The following is a 16,593-nucleotide window of genomic DNA, read 5'->3' on the forward strand; positions in this document are numbered from 1 at the left end:
CAGGTTTAATTAGTAACAAGAATTGGCTTCAAATTAAGAAACTGAATGAAGCGAAGTTGGTTGGAGTTTGAGGCCCCAACTTTGTTGCTTATCTGTTCACTCACTTCAGATCAAATTTATGTTTAGGTGCCGTATAAAAAAAAAGAATCAATTCAGCAGTAAGAGTCTCAAGAAAAGTCAATTAAAATAAAGGGAAATAGTTAATTAGCAGCAAAAACTGGTCACTAATTAAGAAAAGTTAGAATGAAAAGTTGCAGCCATAGTAGCTCTCCAGGACTGGAGTTGGAGACCCCTGATTTAGGATGTCTCACCAAGTTGCTGTAGGAATGAAACTACGCTAGGAAACTATGGAAATGAAGGAAATTCTGTCACTGAAGGAGCTTTATGCCTTCCTTCAATGAATAGTATTTACCAGGCTCTTTACCAGACTATGTATCTAGACGTACACGTCCGCAGCTTTATCCTCCATGTGTCACTGAGCTGGAGTATACCTCGAAAGCACCGAGACTATGTTTGGAAAAAGAATTGACAGGAGCTTAGTCAAATCTTAGTCAACTATACAAGGAGCAGCGTTGTGATGCAGTGGTTAAAGCTGTTGACTCTCAATTTGGGATATTGAGTTCAAATCCCAGCTTAATCTCTGTCTATGTGGAGGTTCTCCTCATGTCATATGGATTTCTCCCGGTACTCTTATCGATATGTGTTTTAGGTTAATTTAATTTCAGGATGGGTTCTCGATCCTGATAAGCCTCCATTGAATTTGAATGGGTTAAGAAAATGGAAAGACAGAAGGAAATGCAAAAGTGAGCAGCAGAGAGTGATGCCTTACATTCCTAACAGACTGGGTTTGAGACAGTAGTGTAGCCAAAGGTGGGCGTGGATGGGCGATCACCCACCCACTCAGGGCCTTCACCCACCTAATCAATTTTCAGTTTCCAAATTCAAATATAATATACAGTATATTTTATGTAAAAACAGTTTTGATATTTATGTTAGTATTATTCGTCATCCCATATAACATCCCATAGAACTGATGTTTAGGTTCTATAAACTGTCTTATCTGGGTGAAATTTTATTCACCATCCTAGTTTTGCTGCGGTGGGCTGGCGCCCTGCCCGGGGTTTGTTTCCTGCCTTGCGCCCTGTGTTGGCTGGGATTGGCTCCAGCAGACCCCCGTGACCCTGTAACTAGGATATAGCGGGTTGGATAATGGATGGATGGATGGATGGATCCTAGTTTTGTATACTGTATGCCCACCCACCAGATAAATTTCTGGCTATGCTACTAGTTTGAATGTGAGTCTGGCCTCTTTGCAGAGTTTGCATGTGCTTGGTTAATCAGTGACTCAGGTGAGTAATTTCTTGGTTTTTGGGTGTCTGTTCAAGAGCGGTAAGTGTATCAATATCAATAGTCAAGGTCAATATCTTTTTGTGATTCATTACTGCTATAGTTATTTCTGTTAAGTTCTTATTAAGTTTATTTTACTGTATACCTTTCTGTACTTTATAATAGTGGCTTTGATTTCTTGTTTACAGACTAGTTTTGATCTGTTTATTGATTATAAGCATCAGCCCTTCTTGTGCAGACCTACAATGTAAAGACTGTGAGTCTACCTGTTTGAGTCCACAGAGCAAGGACATCAGACAAGGCAGGAGACACTTATTCTTAACAAAGCTATTGTTTTTCCTTTTAGTCTTCTTCCTCAGCATGTCTACAAATCATTCCTTTTGTTAGAGAAACACTGACAATCTTTGCTTCATTGAGCCACCTCTTCAGACAGCCACCTCTCCTTTGGCTTGTGGAATTGCCAGTCTACAATCAACAAAGTAGACTTAATTGCAGCTTTCACCACATAAAGTAGTCTCCAGTTTGTGGCTCTGACAGAGACATGGCTTTTCCCAAAAAAACACAACAGCCCCAACATCACTTTCCACCAGTTTCAGTGGAATGACAGGTATCCTTGTGTCAAAGAACTGGAGGTTCATCTCCTGGGTACTGTATGTAACTACAGTACTTTTTGAATACCATGTGATCACCGTCTTCCATCCAATTACAGTAACATTAACATTGTTGTTATTAACATTAACATTGTTGTTATTTATCTCCCTCCAGGTTTGTTCAAGACTTTCCTCGAAGAGCCTAATGAACTTCTCTCTTCCCTCCAAGATGTCACCAGTGCAGTTCTAATTATCAGAAAATGTTAGTGATCTGCTAGACCTTGTTCTCTCACACTTCTGCACCCCCACAAATGCATATTTTGCTCGTCTAGACAGATCTAACCACAGTTTCATTCACTTCTCTCTGCTGCTTCCCACTTCTAACTCTTCTTCTCCCACTGCTGCATCCTTCTGCTGTCACCTCTGCTCCCTCTCTCCAACCATTTTCTCTTCCCTATTCTCCTCTGTTCTTCCCCCTCCCAACACTTCTCTTCCCTCTAATACTAATGTTACTACAGACACCCTGTGCTCAACTGTGTCCTCCTGTCTTGATGATGTCTGTCCACTATCTTCTTTGCCTGCATGTGAAAGACCTTCCTGCTCCTGGCTTTCTGAAGCACTTAGCAGTCACCAAATTGAGATTATTACAAATCAGTGGAAATGGAGGAAGTCAAAGACTCAGGCACACCTGGATAAGTATCAATCCTTTCTATCATCCTTCTGTTCTTATACCACCAATGCTAAGGTAAGTTTCTATCAGAACAGAAATAACAACACCACTGACACAAGCTTTCTGTTCTCTGCTTTCACCTCCCTTCTTAACCCTGCACCACCTCCTTGACTGGTGACTTTGATACCTTTTTCCAGGAAAGAGTGTCTGCTATTGTCACCATCACTGTCAGTCATTATGCCTCCTCCCAAGCATTACTTCAGCTTTCTCCACAATCTCTCCACTCTCTGACACTAAAGTTTCCCACCTTCTCTTCAATCACCCCACCACATGTCCACTTTACCCCATTCCCTCACATTTACTTCAAGCTTTCTCTCCCTCATTCATTTCTGCAATTACACACATCATTAACATATTTTTCCACATAGGTACCTTTCCCATCATTTTCAAACAAGCTCTGATAACCTCACTCTTCAAAATTTAACATCATAGGTCTGTCTCTCTCCTTTCCTTTCTTTCCAAAACACGTGAACGTGCTGTGTCTAGCCAAGCTTTCTTTGTAGATCAATTATTATTGGATCTTAACCAGTCTGACTATGGTCAGCTAGCTACAGTGAGCTAGAGCGCTTCAGTTCTGATCCTTCTAGATATGAGATTCTTCTTGCCACCCTCTCTGACATTGACATCACCAGGACTGTTCTCAGATGGTTTGAGTCCTACATCTTGAGCAGATCCCACCATGTGTCCTGGCAAGGTGAAATGTCAAGGAGTGCAACAGACATTCACAGGGGTTCCCCAAAGATTGGTGAAGGGTCCTCTACTACTCTTCACTCTCTACACCACCTCACTGGGCTCCATGGTTTCTCACATCAGTGCCATGCTGACAATACACAGCTGTACCTGTTGTTCCCTCCTGAGGACAACATGGTATCAGGCAGAGTCTCCTTGTCTTATTGATATTTCTACCTGGATGAACATGTACAGCTCATCCTGGAAAAGACAGAGCACCCTTGTATATCATGGCCAGCCAGCATCTGTTCAACTCCCCATTTTTGTAAAACTTGGCTCATTGTCACTAACACTTGCCAAGTTAATGCACAATCTTGGGGTGGTGATTGATTGCATTTCAATTCAATTCAATGTATTCTCTGATTGTATTCCAATTGTCTCAAATTCATGCAGATTCACTCTGTATAGCAAAATCAGACCTCATCTGATTGAGTAGGCAGCACAAATTCTAGTTCAGGCTTTGGTCTTCCCACATCTGGATTGCTGCAACTCAACACTTGCAGGAGGACCTGCATGTGCCATGAAGCCACTTCAGATGGTTCAAAATGCAGCGGATCATCTCGCTTTCAACCAGCCAAGATGTCATTTCTCTCTTCAGATCACAACATTGGCTCCCTGTAGCAGCACACAGTAAGTTCAAATCTTTGATACTCTCCTGCAGAGTAGTCAGTGGGTCAGCACTTGTGTATATGGAGACACTGATGAGGTGCTACGTTTCTTCTCACCCACTTGGGTCTGCCAGTGAACAGCGTCTGGTGATGCCACCTCTGCCTGGTGTCAAAACTCAATCCGGACTCTTTTCATATGTGGCTCCTACTTGGTGGAATGAGCTACCAACCTCCATCTGAACTGCTGACTTCTTCAAAGTGTCCAAGAAGTGATCGAAAACCCTACTGTTCTCTGGATATCTGTCTATTTGTTAAAAATGTTTTTTCTGTCATATTGTTAATTCATAATGTATTTGTTATGCTAGCCTTATAGCTCTTCACTTGTTCTGATCAACTTTGGTAACCGTTCCTTCTACACTTGGTCAAAACAATCCTTAGATTGATGTTACTCAATTACATTACTAAACTCTTTTGTAAGTTGCTTTGAATAAAACCATCTACTAAGCAATAAATATAAATGTAAAGTGAACACTTATGAGTGCGTACGAGTGTAGTTCGTATTTATTTACCACCCCCCTGTTTATTTTAAACCACAATTTTGATTTTCCATTCTGTTTAAATATTCCCTGCTTCTAAATTATTGACTTGCATTACTACATAGTTTGTCCTTGCAAATACTCTTTACTTTGAGCGATCTTTGTACTGTGTAGGAAATGTCTGGGAAGTCTTGTTTGTCTTTTTAATAGTAAATACAAAAATCTGCTATAAAACACAACAGCCAGACCTTTTAGTGAACATTTCAACCACCAAAGCTTCACGGGTTTTGATTAAAGCATTTACTTTTAGACTTCAATGGAAATCTTATCTGCCAGTCTGCTCTTCTTGCTCCTTATCCACACATCCAAGTCACAAAAATGTAAGTTAATTTATTTAAAATTCATTACAGGAAACTGGATAATTTATTCAGTAATCATACAACAATCCAGTGGCATAAAAAAACGATTAGGAAGTACATCAGGTAAGCTGATTTGTGGTTTCTGCTAATTAAAATAGAATTACGCATTTTCATTCGCAAATAGAATTATGCATTTACATGAGTGTTAATGGCTGTTGCTCTGATAGCCTAAGTACATCTGTGGCCACTCCACAAGGATGTTGTTTATCTGCTCTTTTGTTTATCCTGTACAAAAATGACTGCAGGATTTTACACAAGGATAGACACATCCTGAAATCTGTGGACGACTCTGTCATTGTAAGTCTTCTACAAGATAAGGAAGACAGACATGAGTATGTACAATGGTGTGATTGCTCTAATTGATGTCTTAGTATTTCTAAGACAAAAAATATGGTTTTAGATATCGGTTGCTCTTCACCATCCACTGTCTCAACTTTAATTAAAAGCAATAGTGAGAAGTTAGGCAAAATGACACCTTTTATTGGCTAACTAGAAAGATTACAATATGCAAGCTTTCGAGGCAACTCAGGCCCCTTCTTCAGGCAAGATGTGATCTACTACATCCATAATGGCTAACATGGTACAACATCCTAGTACTTAAAAGCAATACAAATACCGGTATCTGAGAGCAATCATTGATAACAAACTAAACTTTGATCTTGACACAGCACAAATTTGCAAAAAAGGCAGTTACAACAGTCTTACTTAGGAAACTCAACTGTTTTAACGTAGGCAGAATCATAATGACACTTTTTTAGAAGTCCTTTATTGAATCCATTGTTATATCAGCAATAAGAGTATAAGTCATCTTAACAACATTATAAAATTTGCAGCAAAATTATTAGTTCACAGCAGACCTCTATCACTGAAATGTATTGCAAACAGGTTAGAAAGAAAGCCAACTCAGTTCTGTCAGTCAGTAGCCATCCTCTTTGTTCTAAAGTTCTGCTGTTACCATCAGGCTGCAGATTTAGGTTTCCAAAGGTAAAGAGCAAAAGATTGAAGTACTCTTTTATTCCTAGAGCTTTAAGCATTTTAAATTCTGTTAGTTGTTTGGGATGATGCTAAATGTTATTTTCTGCATTATTATTTTGAATACTGTTGAAAGTAATTATTTTTCTTTGTATTGATCTTGAGTGTGTTTATGCAATAATCAAATGTTGTGTCTTTGTTTATCTATTGGATCTCTGTCTTTTTTTTTTTTTGTACTTTCCTGCTTCAAATAGATTTTCCTCTTGGATAATAAAGTCTACCTAAACCTAAAACCCATTCTTATTGATAATATCTACAATACAGTATAAGTAAAAAATTCACTGTACTGTGTATACATGACAATACTACTAGTACTACCAATATTACTGTGAGGAGTGTTTTTCAATCAATTTTTTTTTTAATTTGGAGGCACCTTCCTATAAATTCATTCTACAGTATATCTAAGACTACTTTTAATTTTGGAATAATTTTCTATAAAACCTATCTGCCTCAATTTGTTTTTACGTTTATGCGTTTTGTGCTAAAAATGGAAAAAAAGGTTAAAGGCAGAGAGGCATTTTAAAAGGTCATAGATGAGGCATTTATGTCTTCATATTACATTACAAGCATAAGCGACATTAATTTAAACGTGACATTACTGTGGTCGAGCTTGACAACTCTGCATCTTAGTTACACACAGTGTGGTATAGCGGGTCCGTGGCTCAGAAGTGCTTCCTTCAGCAATTGTTCCGACACTGGAAGCATTTCTGGGTGCAGCTTAAAAGGGAGTCTGCCCCCTCACCTCAGGGAGTTGGAGTCGGGAGGCGGAGGACAGCACTTGCTAGGAGGAAGAAGGGTAGGAAGAAGGACGAGACAGAATTTTAATTTTCTGTCCAGTAAAACAGATCAAGAAGGCCTGTAAAGGTACTTTAGTATAATAAAATACACTATGTTTGAATCTGTGACTGTAATGTAGTGCCAGTTGAGTCAGTTGAAGTGCTGCTACTTCCTTTATACTTCCACTATATATATATATATATATACACATATGTACACATATATGATACAGTACCTGCCAAATAATCCAAAGAGTACACAATACATGGTTTCACCCCAACTGGGGCTCATTAGGTGTGAGCACCTTTGGTTCCCCTTACGGGAATCGAAAACCTTGGATGTCAGCGCTTGAGGCGAAGCCTCTGATGTTGCATCACAGTGGCTGGTTCACTTACTTGACACTGTGAAAATCGGAGTATTGCATTCATAGGTCTGAATCGCAATCTGATTATTCAAATGGCTAACTACTAGGTAACACTTGTGACTGGTCAAACATGCGGCAAACATCTGCCACATCCTCTCAGTTGTGAGAAGCAGATTATAGATATGTGATACAGTACCTACCAAATAATACAGAGTACACAACACGTATTTCGCCAAGCAGGTCATGTAGTGGGCGTAACCCTAACTCTAACCCTAATCATTTTCCTCTGATGATGACACCTGGTAGGTTATCGAAAGTTTAGGAATAAAAAACTATTTTAAGATACCTTATTATTTTTTACCTCATTTTCTATTTGTGGATTACTAGTTACTAATATGTAAACCGTATCACAGACCTTCACTTACATACAGAATATAAGTATATATATATATATATCTATATATATATATATATATATACTGTATATATACATATATATATATATACACATATATATATATATATATATTGTGGTCCCCGGCCGGGACGCCCAGGAGGACGAGAGGAGGGCTTATGCCTCCTCCAGACCGCGAGGGGGCGTCCGTCCTGGTTCTGTTGGGGACCACGGGTCGGGGGCATGGAAGCCCTACCCTGTAGGGGCCCGTGGTCACCGCCAGGCGGCGCCCCGATGCCGGTTTATCCCGTGCGGTCGCCGGCCAGGGCTGGAGCCCGGCCGGGACGCCTTGGAGGACGTGAGGAGGGCTTGTGCCTCCTCCAGACCGAGTGGGGGCGTCCGTCCTGGTTAGGCAGGGGGCCTCAGGTACAGGGCATGGAAGCCCAGCCCTGTAGGGACCCGTGGCCACCGCCAGGTGGCGCCCCAGTGCCTAATTATCCTGGGAGCCCGGCACTTCCGCCACACCAGGAAGTGCCGGGGGGAAGACTTTATGTGGCGCCCAGAGAGCTGCCAGGAAGACAGCCGACACTTCCGCCACGCTGGGGCGTGGCTAAAGAGGGAATGCCGAGAACACCTGGGGCTCATCCGGGAGCCTTATTTAAGGGGCCGCCTCCCTCCAGTGATTGGTGGATGTCGGGAGGAAGTGGACTGAGCGAGAGGAAGGACTGGAGGCGGCCAGGAAGGCACAAGAGACTGTGGGCATGGACTTTGGGGAAATCGGTGCGAGAAGGCACTGGGGGTTGTGTGAGTGCACGTGACTTTATATACTGTAAATAGTGTATATAAATAAATGGTGTGTGGTGAAAACATGCTGTCCGTCTGTCTGTGCCGGGACCAGCGTTCACAATATATATATATATATATATATATATATTGTGAACCTTGACCCGGACACAGACAGATGGACATCATTTGTTGCACCCAACACACGTTTATTTACACTGATTATATTTACAACCAAGTTCAGTGCACGTCCCAGTGCCTCCAGCACATATCCCCCAAAGTCCAGGCCTCACAGTCCGAATGCCTTTCTGGCCGCCTCCAGTCCTCTCTCCAGCTCCGTCCTTCTTCCACCCGACTTCCGCTGCCGAATGAAGGGAGGCGGCCCCGTATATAGGAACCCGGATGGGCTCCAGCTGCTTCCCAGCAATCTCCCGCGGACACACCCCTGTGTGACGGAAGTGCCAGCTGCGCACCCGGAAGCCCTTCGGGTGTCCCTGCTCCTCTTCCCCCCCCAGCACTTCCTGGTGTGGAGGAAGTGCTGAGGTCCAGGGTTGTTCAGGCACCGGGGCGCCGCCTGGCCCCCAACACAACCAGGGCAGTCGCCCCCTCGTGGTCTGGAGGAGGTACAAGCCCTCCTCCGGTCCTCCTGGGCGTCCCGGCTGGGCTCCACCCCCAGCCGCATGAAACTATATATATATATATATAATTTCCTTCACAATGACACTGCCCTGTGGTAAACTCACCCAGAGCTTGACCCACCTTGTATCCACTGCTGCCATGGTAGGCTTTGCTTCCTTCAGCTATATACAGGAAAAGGTTGTTCATAAAATAGATGGATGGAACAATTTATAAGAATATCACTGACCGTTTTTTAATATCCATACAGTCTGAACATACAGGAAGTACATCATAAAAATATAGGACAACTGGGTGCTATATTGTTAACAATTAGACTGATTTGTTTTATTTTGTTTCTGCATGTTATTCATTTTAATTTTCATTCATTATATATTTCATTGTTATTGCAGTGGCATCATTTGCATTTACTTTTATGAGTGCCACTTATTTTGTGTGTTGTGTCACAGTTATGCTGCTTGAATGACCTATGACATCATCATGGCTATAATAAATAAGATCACTGCTCACGTTAGGCATTCAAACTTGTAATGTGTTTAAATTTATACAATTTTCTATCAATCAATCAATCAATCAACATTTATTTATATAGCACATATTCATACAAAAAAATGTAGCTCAAAGTGCTTTACAAAATGAATAGAAAAATAGAAGACACAATAAAAGATAAACATAAGTCAACATTAATTAACATAGAATAAGAGTAAGGTCCGATGGCCAGGGTGGACAGAAAAAACAAAAAAAAACTCCAAACTTTTAGTGAAAACAGTTCTGAATTTGACATCAGGTTTGGTTTAGTGCCTTTATTTTACTAAAATGTTACAAGTTTCTTTTGTCCTGCTAACCTACACTTATATACATGACTGACATCTTGCTCTTGATGTATCATTTACATTTAAATTCAATTGAATTCAATGAAATAAAGTATTTTTCATTTGTTTTTGAGCAGAACACAAGCTATAATCAAGTCACTGAATTATTTAAAAAAAGATCTGTGTTGCATTATGAGCGTCATCCAAAAAATCAGAGTGCCCCTTGGCAACACAACTATTATCTAGAAGAAGCAGGACTATGAAGGTTTCCTTGCAGGTTGATCTCATTATTATTTTAATTTCTCCAGTCACACAGTGCTCTGTCAGCCCAGGAGACCGAATTGAATGTGGCTTCCCTGGCATCAGTGCGAAGACATGTGAAGACAGAGGCTGCTGTTTTGATTCTTCCATTGCTGGAGTAAAATGGTGTTTCCATCCAAAAGGTAATTTATGATTGAAAACTCAACAGGCCAAAGATGCGCACTGTTTATTGGCTGTATGACTAAACCTTTCAACTAGTCCAATGACTATTTCAAAATGAATCATGAGGCAGTTTGGACTAATCAGAGCCATGGATTTATGGAATATGAAGTCACACAACCTAATACTTCATGTTTTTTTTCCATAAGAAGAGTAGGAAAACAACAAACTTGTAGTCATGCATGTGACCTGCATGAGGTGGGTTAAGAATAAAAGCTGGGCATTGCATATTAATCCTACTTTGCACTGGCTAAACTTTCTGTTTCTTTCTGGTTGCAGTTGAAGGATAGCACAAGATTCATTAAAATGGGGTTCCTCACTTTAATTTAATTAGTACAATGTGACCCCTTTCCCTGAAAATTAGATATTTAATATCCTGGTTCTTATGGAATAATTAAAGACCTCACATTTAATACCAATCTTTAATTTGAAAGTGATCTGAGGGAGGCAAATTTTTAGCAGACTTGTTATATCACTAGGCATTTCCAATTAACCCGATTTGGACCTGGCTAGACCTTCTTGATGGTCCTCTCCCTTGCCTTCCTGTTGTGTCTAATATAGTTACTCCTAGTTCTCTGACTGTTCTTCTTTCCTCTACTTTAAACCTAAAGGGAGGTTTGAAGCTTGGCTCTGTTATTTCCTATACTTGGAGGATGTGGCACAGGATCAGGCAGCTTCTTGGTCAATGCCGTTTGGCACTTACATTCCTCTATTTTCCACAATACAGCTTTGTGTATTGGTGGCAACTCCATTTCATTCCCACCTTGGATGCATCAGGGTATTCTGATGACACTGGTCACTGGCCATGCATTTGCTGAGGTGCAGATACAGGGTGGGCCACGGAAAATAAGCCCGTCTCCGGCAATAGTATGACAAGATGAACGAGCAAGTGGATTGTTTTAATTCACCTACCCACAAGTTACAACAGATGCTGAAAGTGGTCCCCGTTCACGTCTATGCACCAGTGGGCACGTCAGAGCATGTTGGCCGATACTGCTTGCAGCTCTTCAATAGTGATAACAGATAAAAATTGCATGTGGAAAAGTCCGGGGAACATGGTGGCCATAACCCCTTTCTCACAGTTTGCTCCTTTGTAAACAGTTCATGCCAGTGAGTCACGTGAGGTGTGGCATGTTCCCCATCTTGTTGGAAAAAGCAGTATATTTTTTCTTCTGGTGTTAATTGGTTATAAAATTGTCCAAAGATATCCAGGTAAACTGCAGTGTTCACAGTTGATTTGAAGAAAATTGGGCCCACTGTTCGTGTTCCTGACACCGTGCACCAAAACACAATTTTCTGGTTGTGAAGTGGCTCCTTCAAAGAGCATGGCACCGGTATTGGGGATGGACTACTTTTCCATGGCCCACCCTGTATAACAGTCTCTCTTCCACCGTTTCCAGTGTCTGGTCTACCACTGTCCTTTCCTTTCTCTATATGACTTCCTTGGATTTCTTTCTTCCACTACAAAGGCAGTGGTTGTCCTGTATGCAATTGTTTGTGAAGCCCTTAAATACTTTTTCAGTCTGGTGCAGTGATCTTCCCTGTGTCCACTTTGTTTCAAGAGAATACTTTTTAAAAAAGATCACATTTTCTACTAAGAACACAAACTATCAGCATGTCTAGGTCAAATATGTACATTGTTATATCTTACCCCTCACCCATAAACATTGTGCCATGGGCTAAGTGTGGATTCTAATCATCATCATTGTATGATTAAGGTTCCAGAAGTATTTTTGCACATGTTCCTGGAATTGCCTACCAGTCAATGGTTTGTGGTCTGCTCTTTCCAGCTACTGTCTTCCATTCTTTCTATGTCTGTTCATCTAGTGTCTCAAATATTCCTTCTGTTAGACCTCCCCTACCTTCTTTATATGGCCATCCAGTGGTGTTCACTCTGTTTATGCACAATTTCTGCTCACTGAAACTTCCAACACTCTCATTTTTATCCTTTTAGAAATCATCCTTCTGTACTTTCTTTTGACAAACTCTCACCAGCATGGATCCAGGGGTCACCTGGCCTTGACATTAAAAAGTAGAAGTCGGTGGTAAAGCTCATTCTGTTTCAGATGGCAGGTACCCAGATGCACCGGCCTTGCTCTTAATATCTGATGTTTCATTTTTGGTTCTTTCCTTTATTTTCTTTGTTATGAAGACAGCTGGTGTCCTTCTCTCTGGGTAGCTCAGGCGTCTTAACCCATTTCATGTAGTTCCTTAACAGAGTTTGGTTGATTTGGGAGGCCGATGAAGGCTGATCTTATTTTTATCCATCTTAAGTCTTCTTAAACATCGTGTTACTTATCTGGTTTTGGTTTTAATATTTAAGTAATAATGAAAAGAATGATCAGAGTAATACTTGAAGGAGCTTAAGCTCATAAAGTGAAGCACTCATAGCATTTATTAAATAATAAAAACAGAAATTTGAGGATGCTAATTGCAATCTGATACAGATTTAGAGAATTCATCTCCCCTAGGAAGCCCACAAGAGTCTCTCTGTAGCCAGTTCTAGTGATTTTCACAGACAAACTAATTGCATTTCAATCCAACTTTCTTCACACAATTTCAATTCTGTGGTTTTACATTCTCACCAAATTCAGTTATGCATCCCCAAACATTTCTGTTTTTTTCCCTAAGCAGGAACAAACTTCAGTGAAGTAGAGGTCAGTGCCCGTGCAACATTTTGAAAAATATTTCTGTATTTATTTTTACCTTTAGTAAGCCCGGTGTGTGAAGTTCAGCCTAATCAGCATGCTGAGTGCGGATATCCAGGGATTTCTATCAATGAATGCAACAGTAGAGGATGCTGCTTTGACTCTCGAACACGGAATGTCAAGTGGTGCTTTCATGCTAAAGAGCTACCGCCTCAATGTAAGTTCTATATTCTGATTTTAATATATATACAGTGTATACATTAACTGTACTACGCATCTAAAACGGGTTGAAATCTAAATAATCAATGTAGACCTCAGAGCTAATCTTTGTGCTGCACCTTGCAATGCATATTTCTCTCTCATATGCCATTTGGTATGGGATGCGTAAAAGCAGTGTTAATGTTGGTGATGCACCGTCTGTTGGGCTGACAAATGTGATGTATTTTATTACTAAAAATATCTGTCATGCACCATCCATTGGAATGAAAAAGACATAGCATCCGGACGGACACAGACAGACACACAGACACTTATCTTTTTAATAAGGTGGATTAAAGTACACAAAATAAAGGTGCCAGAGGGGTTCTTCAGAACAATGCCATAGAGGAATATTCCCAAAAGACCCCTCCACATGAATGTTCCAGAAAGAACTTTTACTTATTTAGATCCATAACATGCTCTATATGGTAAGTGAATATGAATGAATGGTAAAAGGTTTGTGAAATACCAAAGGCTCATAATTTTAAAAGGACTCTCACTGCCTGCAATAACACAGACTAACTTGAGGTTTTCTTAATCTGTTAGTGTCTAACAGATAGTTACAGAACAGACTGCTAGTTCATTACCAAACATTAAAGCAATAATTCTACGAGGAACCACACAATCCAGTAAAGAAGCATACAGTGCCATTAAAGAACCAGTATTATTATTGTGTTAACATTGTCACCACCAACCTATAATATTACCTCAGTTTAAAAATCGTCTATTAAAAATATTTTGGGAAACAGTTGCACCAGACTTACAGTACGTTCATGACAATTTGCAACAAGCTATCAGCCTTTAAAATTTGCTTCTTTTGAGACGACTTTCTCTTTCTACTGCCTATTTGGCTTTTCTCATTCCCCTTTGGGCATGTTACACTTAAAGTTCAGTAATTCACTTTTCCTAAAAGTAGTGATTTCTTTCTTCTCAGCCTTTCCAGTCCTTATGTACTAATAAAGTTCATGCAGCATTTTGGTACATTATTACTTGCACTTGACCTAAACAGCCTTAGCAATGAATGATTGGTTGTTAATAACAATATGGATCACTTCTGCCTCTGTTTGACCAAACCAATTTCTTTTTCTTTTTGGTTCATTTTTATACAGACACGCAGTGTGTTGTTGAGCCCATAGAACGGTCTGAGTGTGGTTTCTCTGGCATCTCTACAAAGCAATGTGAAGACAGGGGCTGCTGTTTTGACTCCTCGGTTCCCAATGCTATATGGTGTTTCCGCCCAAAAGGTGAATTGCATGATGAGATATCGCAAGGACTGAGCAGAGTCTAAATATATTTATTTTGATCACTTTGTTTAACTCTCCACCCTCATTTGCAAGCATGCTGTAAATCAATCCTTTTATTGTATAACACTTTTCATAGTGGCTGCTGCCAATGGAGTAGCTTAAGCAGTCTAGATCAGCACATTCTGTGCTTCCCTAAAATCAACTTAAATCATCTTAAATCACCAGCAGCTATTGAGTCCTCCATTACATGGCTTAGGGGAAGCACGATCTTTTGACAGTTGTGTTCCGTGAGAACAACTCTTCTCTATATAATTCTGGGCATTCTGGTTGGCATATGATACCAATGATTTGTTTTTTTGCCCAGAGATTTTCTACTCTTTTTGCGGGTTTTTTGTTGGGGTAGCAGGCATGCTTCATACTGTTTGTGTGTAGTTGGGTCATAAGGGTTTTTCACCACAGCAAATTTAAAAAATGTAGGTTACTGCCAACCAGATAACTAGATGATCCTGCTGACTACACCATTTGTGACTACTAGGGGGTGTTGTAGATCCCCAACCCTTTCACACAACTACACAGACAAATGTTCAAATAACCCCTTTTATTAAACAGAAATTACCTCTATGGCAGTCTTCTTCCACAATATTAATGGAGTTGTTTCTTTTTCCTCCACTCATTTCCAATGAGTTTTATCTCTCCTCCACACCCAATTCCAATTCTCCAATTGAGGTGAAGCAGCTCCTTTTATGCTGGACTTGGGAATACTATCATAGCCACAACATTGTGTAGCGGTAACATTTATGGGTCAGGCAGAAGCGCCTCAAAGCAGGGACACCTACTCTCGGCAGCTCCCTCTGGTGGCACAATGGCATCCAGTAGGGCCACCTAATGGAGCTACAATTCCCAGGTTGCCCCATGTTTGTGAACATGGGCACTTCAGTAAAGGATGTTGCCACTTAATGCTTTGGAGGAGTATGTAACCCCGAGAGTTAATCAACTCCTGCCCTTCTGCTTCGCTGTCCTGCCTGGGGAACGTAGCACAAACTGTCCCGGTCAGGATAGCCATTCATTTACAGCCTCCATCCACTACATGGACTTTCCCACCAAGCAATGGATGTTGTTGTAACAGGAAATTGTTCTTTGACACAGATTCTTGGTGTTAGATAGGAATTAATTGGCTGCAATGAAAACAAATCAGTTCAGTGAGCTACTGCATGTCCTGGAGGACTCCTCCTGCTTTAATGAAGTATGAGGGAATCACAATTTGCATACTGTATTATATTTAGTCTGCCTCCAACTCTTTATCATTTCTTTCTCATAGTAAGACCAGTATTAAAATGCATTGTTTATTGTCTTCTTTTACAGTAAACCAAGTCTGTGCGGTTCAGCCTCTGCAGCGTGCCGAGTGTGGATACCCGGGCATTACTATCGCAGAATGCAACAGTAGAGGATGCTGCTTTGACTCTCGCATACCGAATGTCAAGTGGTGCTTTCACTCTAGTGAACTACCACCTCAATGTGAGTACAGACATTTGTTTGTTAATTAATTGACCATTAGATAATAAAATTATACTGGATGAAATGAACTTGTATAAACGTAACTAAAGGATCATAAGCAATGGAACATTCAAAAAATTTTGATGAGAACTGGCCAACCAGCCTAGCAAAGCATACCAATTCTATTCACCTAATTTATGCAAAATTACATCTGGTAGAGTTTTAAAAGTCCCCTAATATTCCACTATATACCGCACATTTTATCCATGAGTCTATGATTCAGTGCGTGAAGAAATCTTTCTGAGGATTAGAAGGATCCATCTGTGTCCCGTGTTCTTGTTGATGAACAGATTTTAAAATAACAGCTTATATTCCCTGTACCCTTCATAAATTTAAACACTTCTGTCATGTCACCTCTTAATCTCTGTTTGGTTAAACTGAAAAGGCTCAGCATCTTCAGTCTGTCCTCAAAGCTTATATCTGGCAGTCCTGGAACCAACTTAAACACTCTTCTCCTTGAGCTTTCTCTGTGTGCTCCCCTCGGTAATATCACAAGACCAAACTGGATTTATTAGGGGCCGACACTTATCTTCAAATCTTCGATGCCTGTTTAATGTAATATACTCACCAACTAAATCAAACACCCCAGAAATATTATTATCATTGGATGCAGAAAAAGCATTTGACATGATTGAATGGAAATACCTTTTTA

At 40.5% G+C, this 16,593-nt stretch overlaps 1 protein-coding gene across 2 annotated transcripts in view; it reads left to right on the forward strand.

Annotated features, from left to right (window-relative positions):
* Positions 1 to 4,771: 4,771 nt before the first annotated feature.
* Positions 4,772 to 16,593, forward strand: part of LOC120532978 (integumentary mucin C.1-like) — a 33,320-nt gene continuing 21,498 nt past the window's right edge. The window contains exons 1-5 of one of the 2 annotated variants that reach the window (XM_039759539.1): positions 4,772 to 4,920; positions 10,066 to 10,200; positions 12,950 to 13,102; positions 14,253 to 14,387; positions 15,750 to 15,902. In XM_039759539.1, coding sequence (XP_039615473.1) covers positions 4,857 to 4,920; positions 10,066 to 10,200; positions 12,950 to 13,102; positions 14,253 to 14,387; positions 15,750 to 15,902 — 640 coding nt within the window. In that variant the 5' untranslated portion in view covers positions 4,772 to 4,856. The remainder of the gene's footprint in view (positions 4,921 to 10,065; positions 10,201 to 12,949; positions 13,103 to 14,252; positions 14,388 to 15,749; positions 15,903 to 16,593) is intronic. The other variant, XM_039759538.1, reaches the window with a different exon arrangement.

This window comes from Polypterus senegalus, chromosome 7 (genome assembly GCF_016835505.1).
Source record: "Polypterus senegalus isolate Bchr_013 chromosome 7, ASM1683550v1, whole genome shotgun sequence".
NCBI classification, from domain to species: Eukaryota; Metazoa; Chordata; class Cladistia; order Polypteriformes; family Polypteridae; genus Polypterus; species Polypterus senegalus.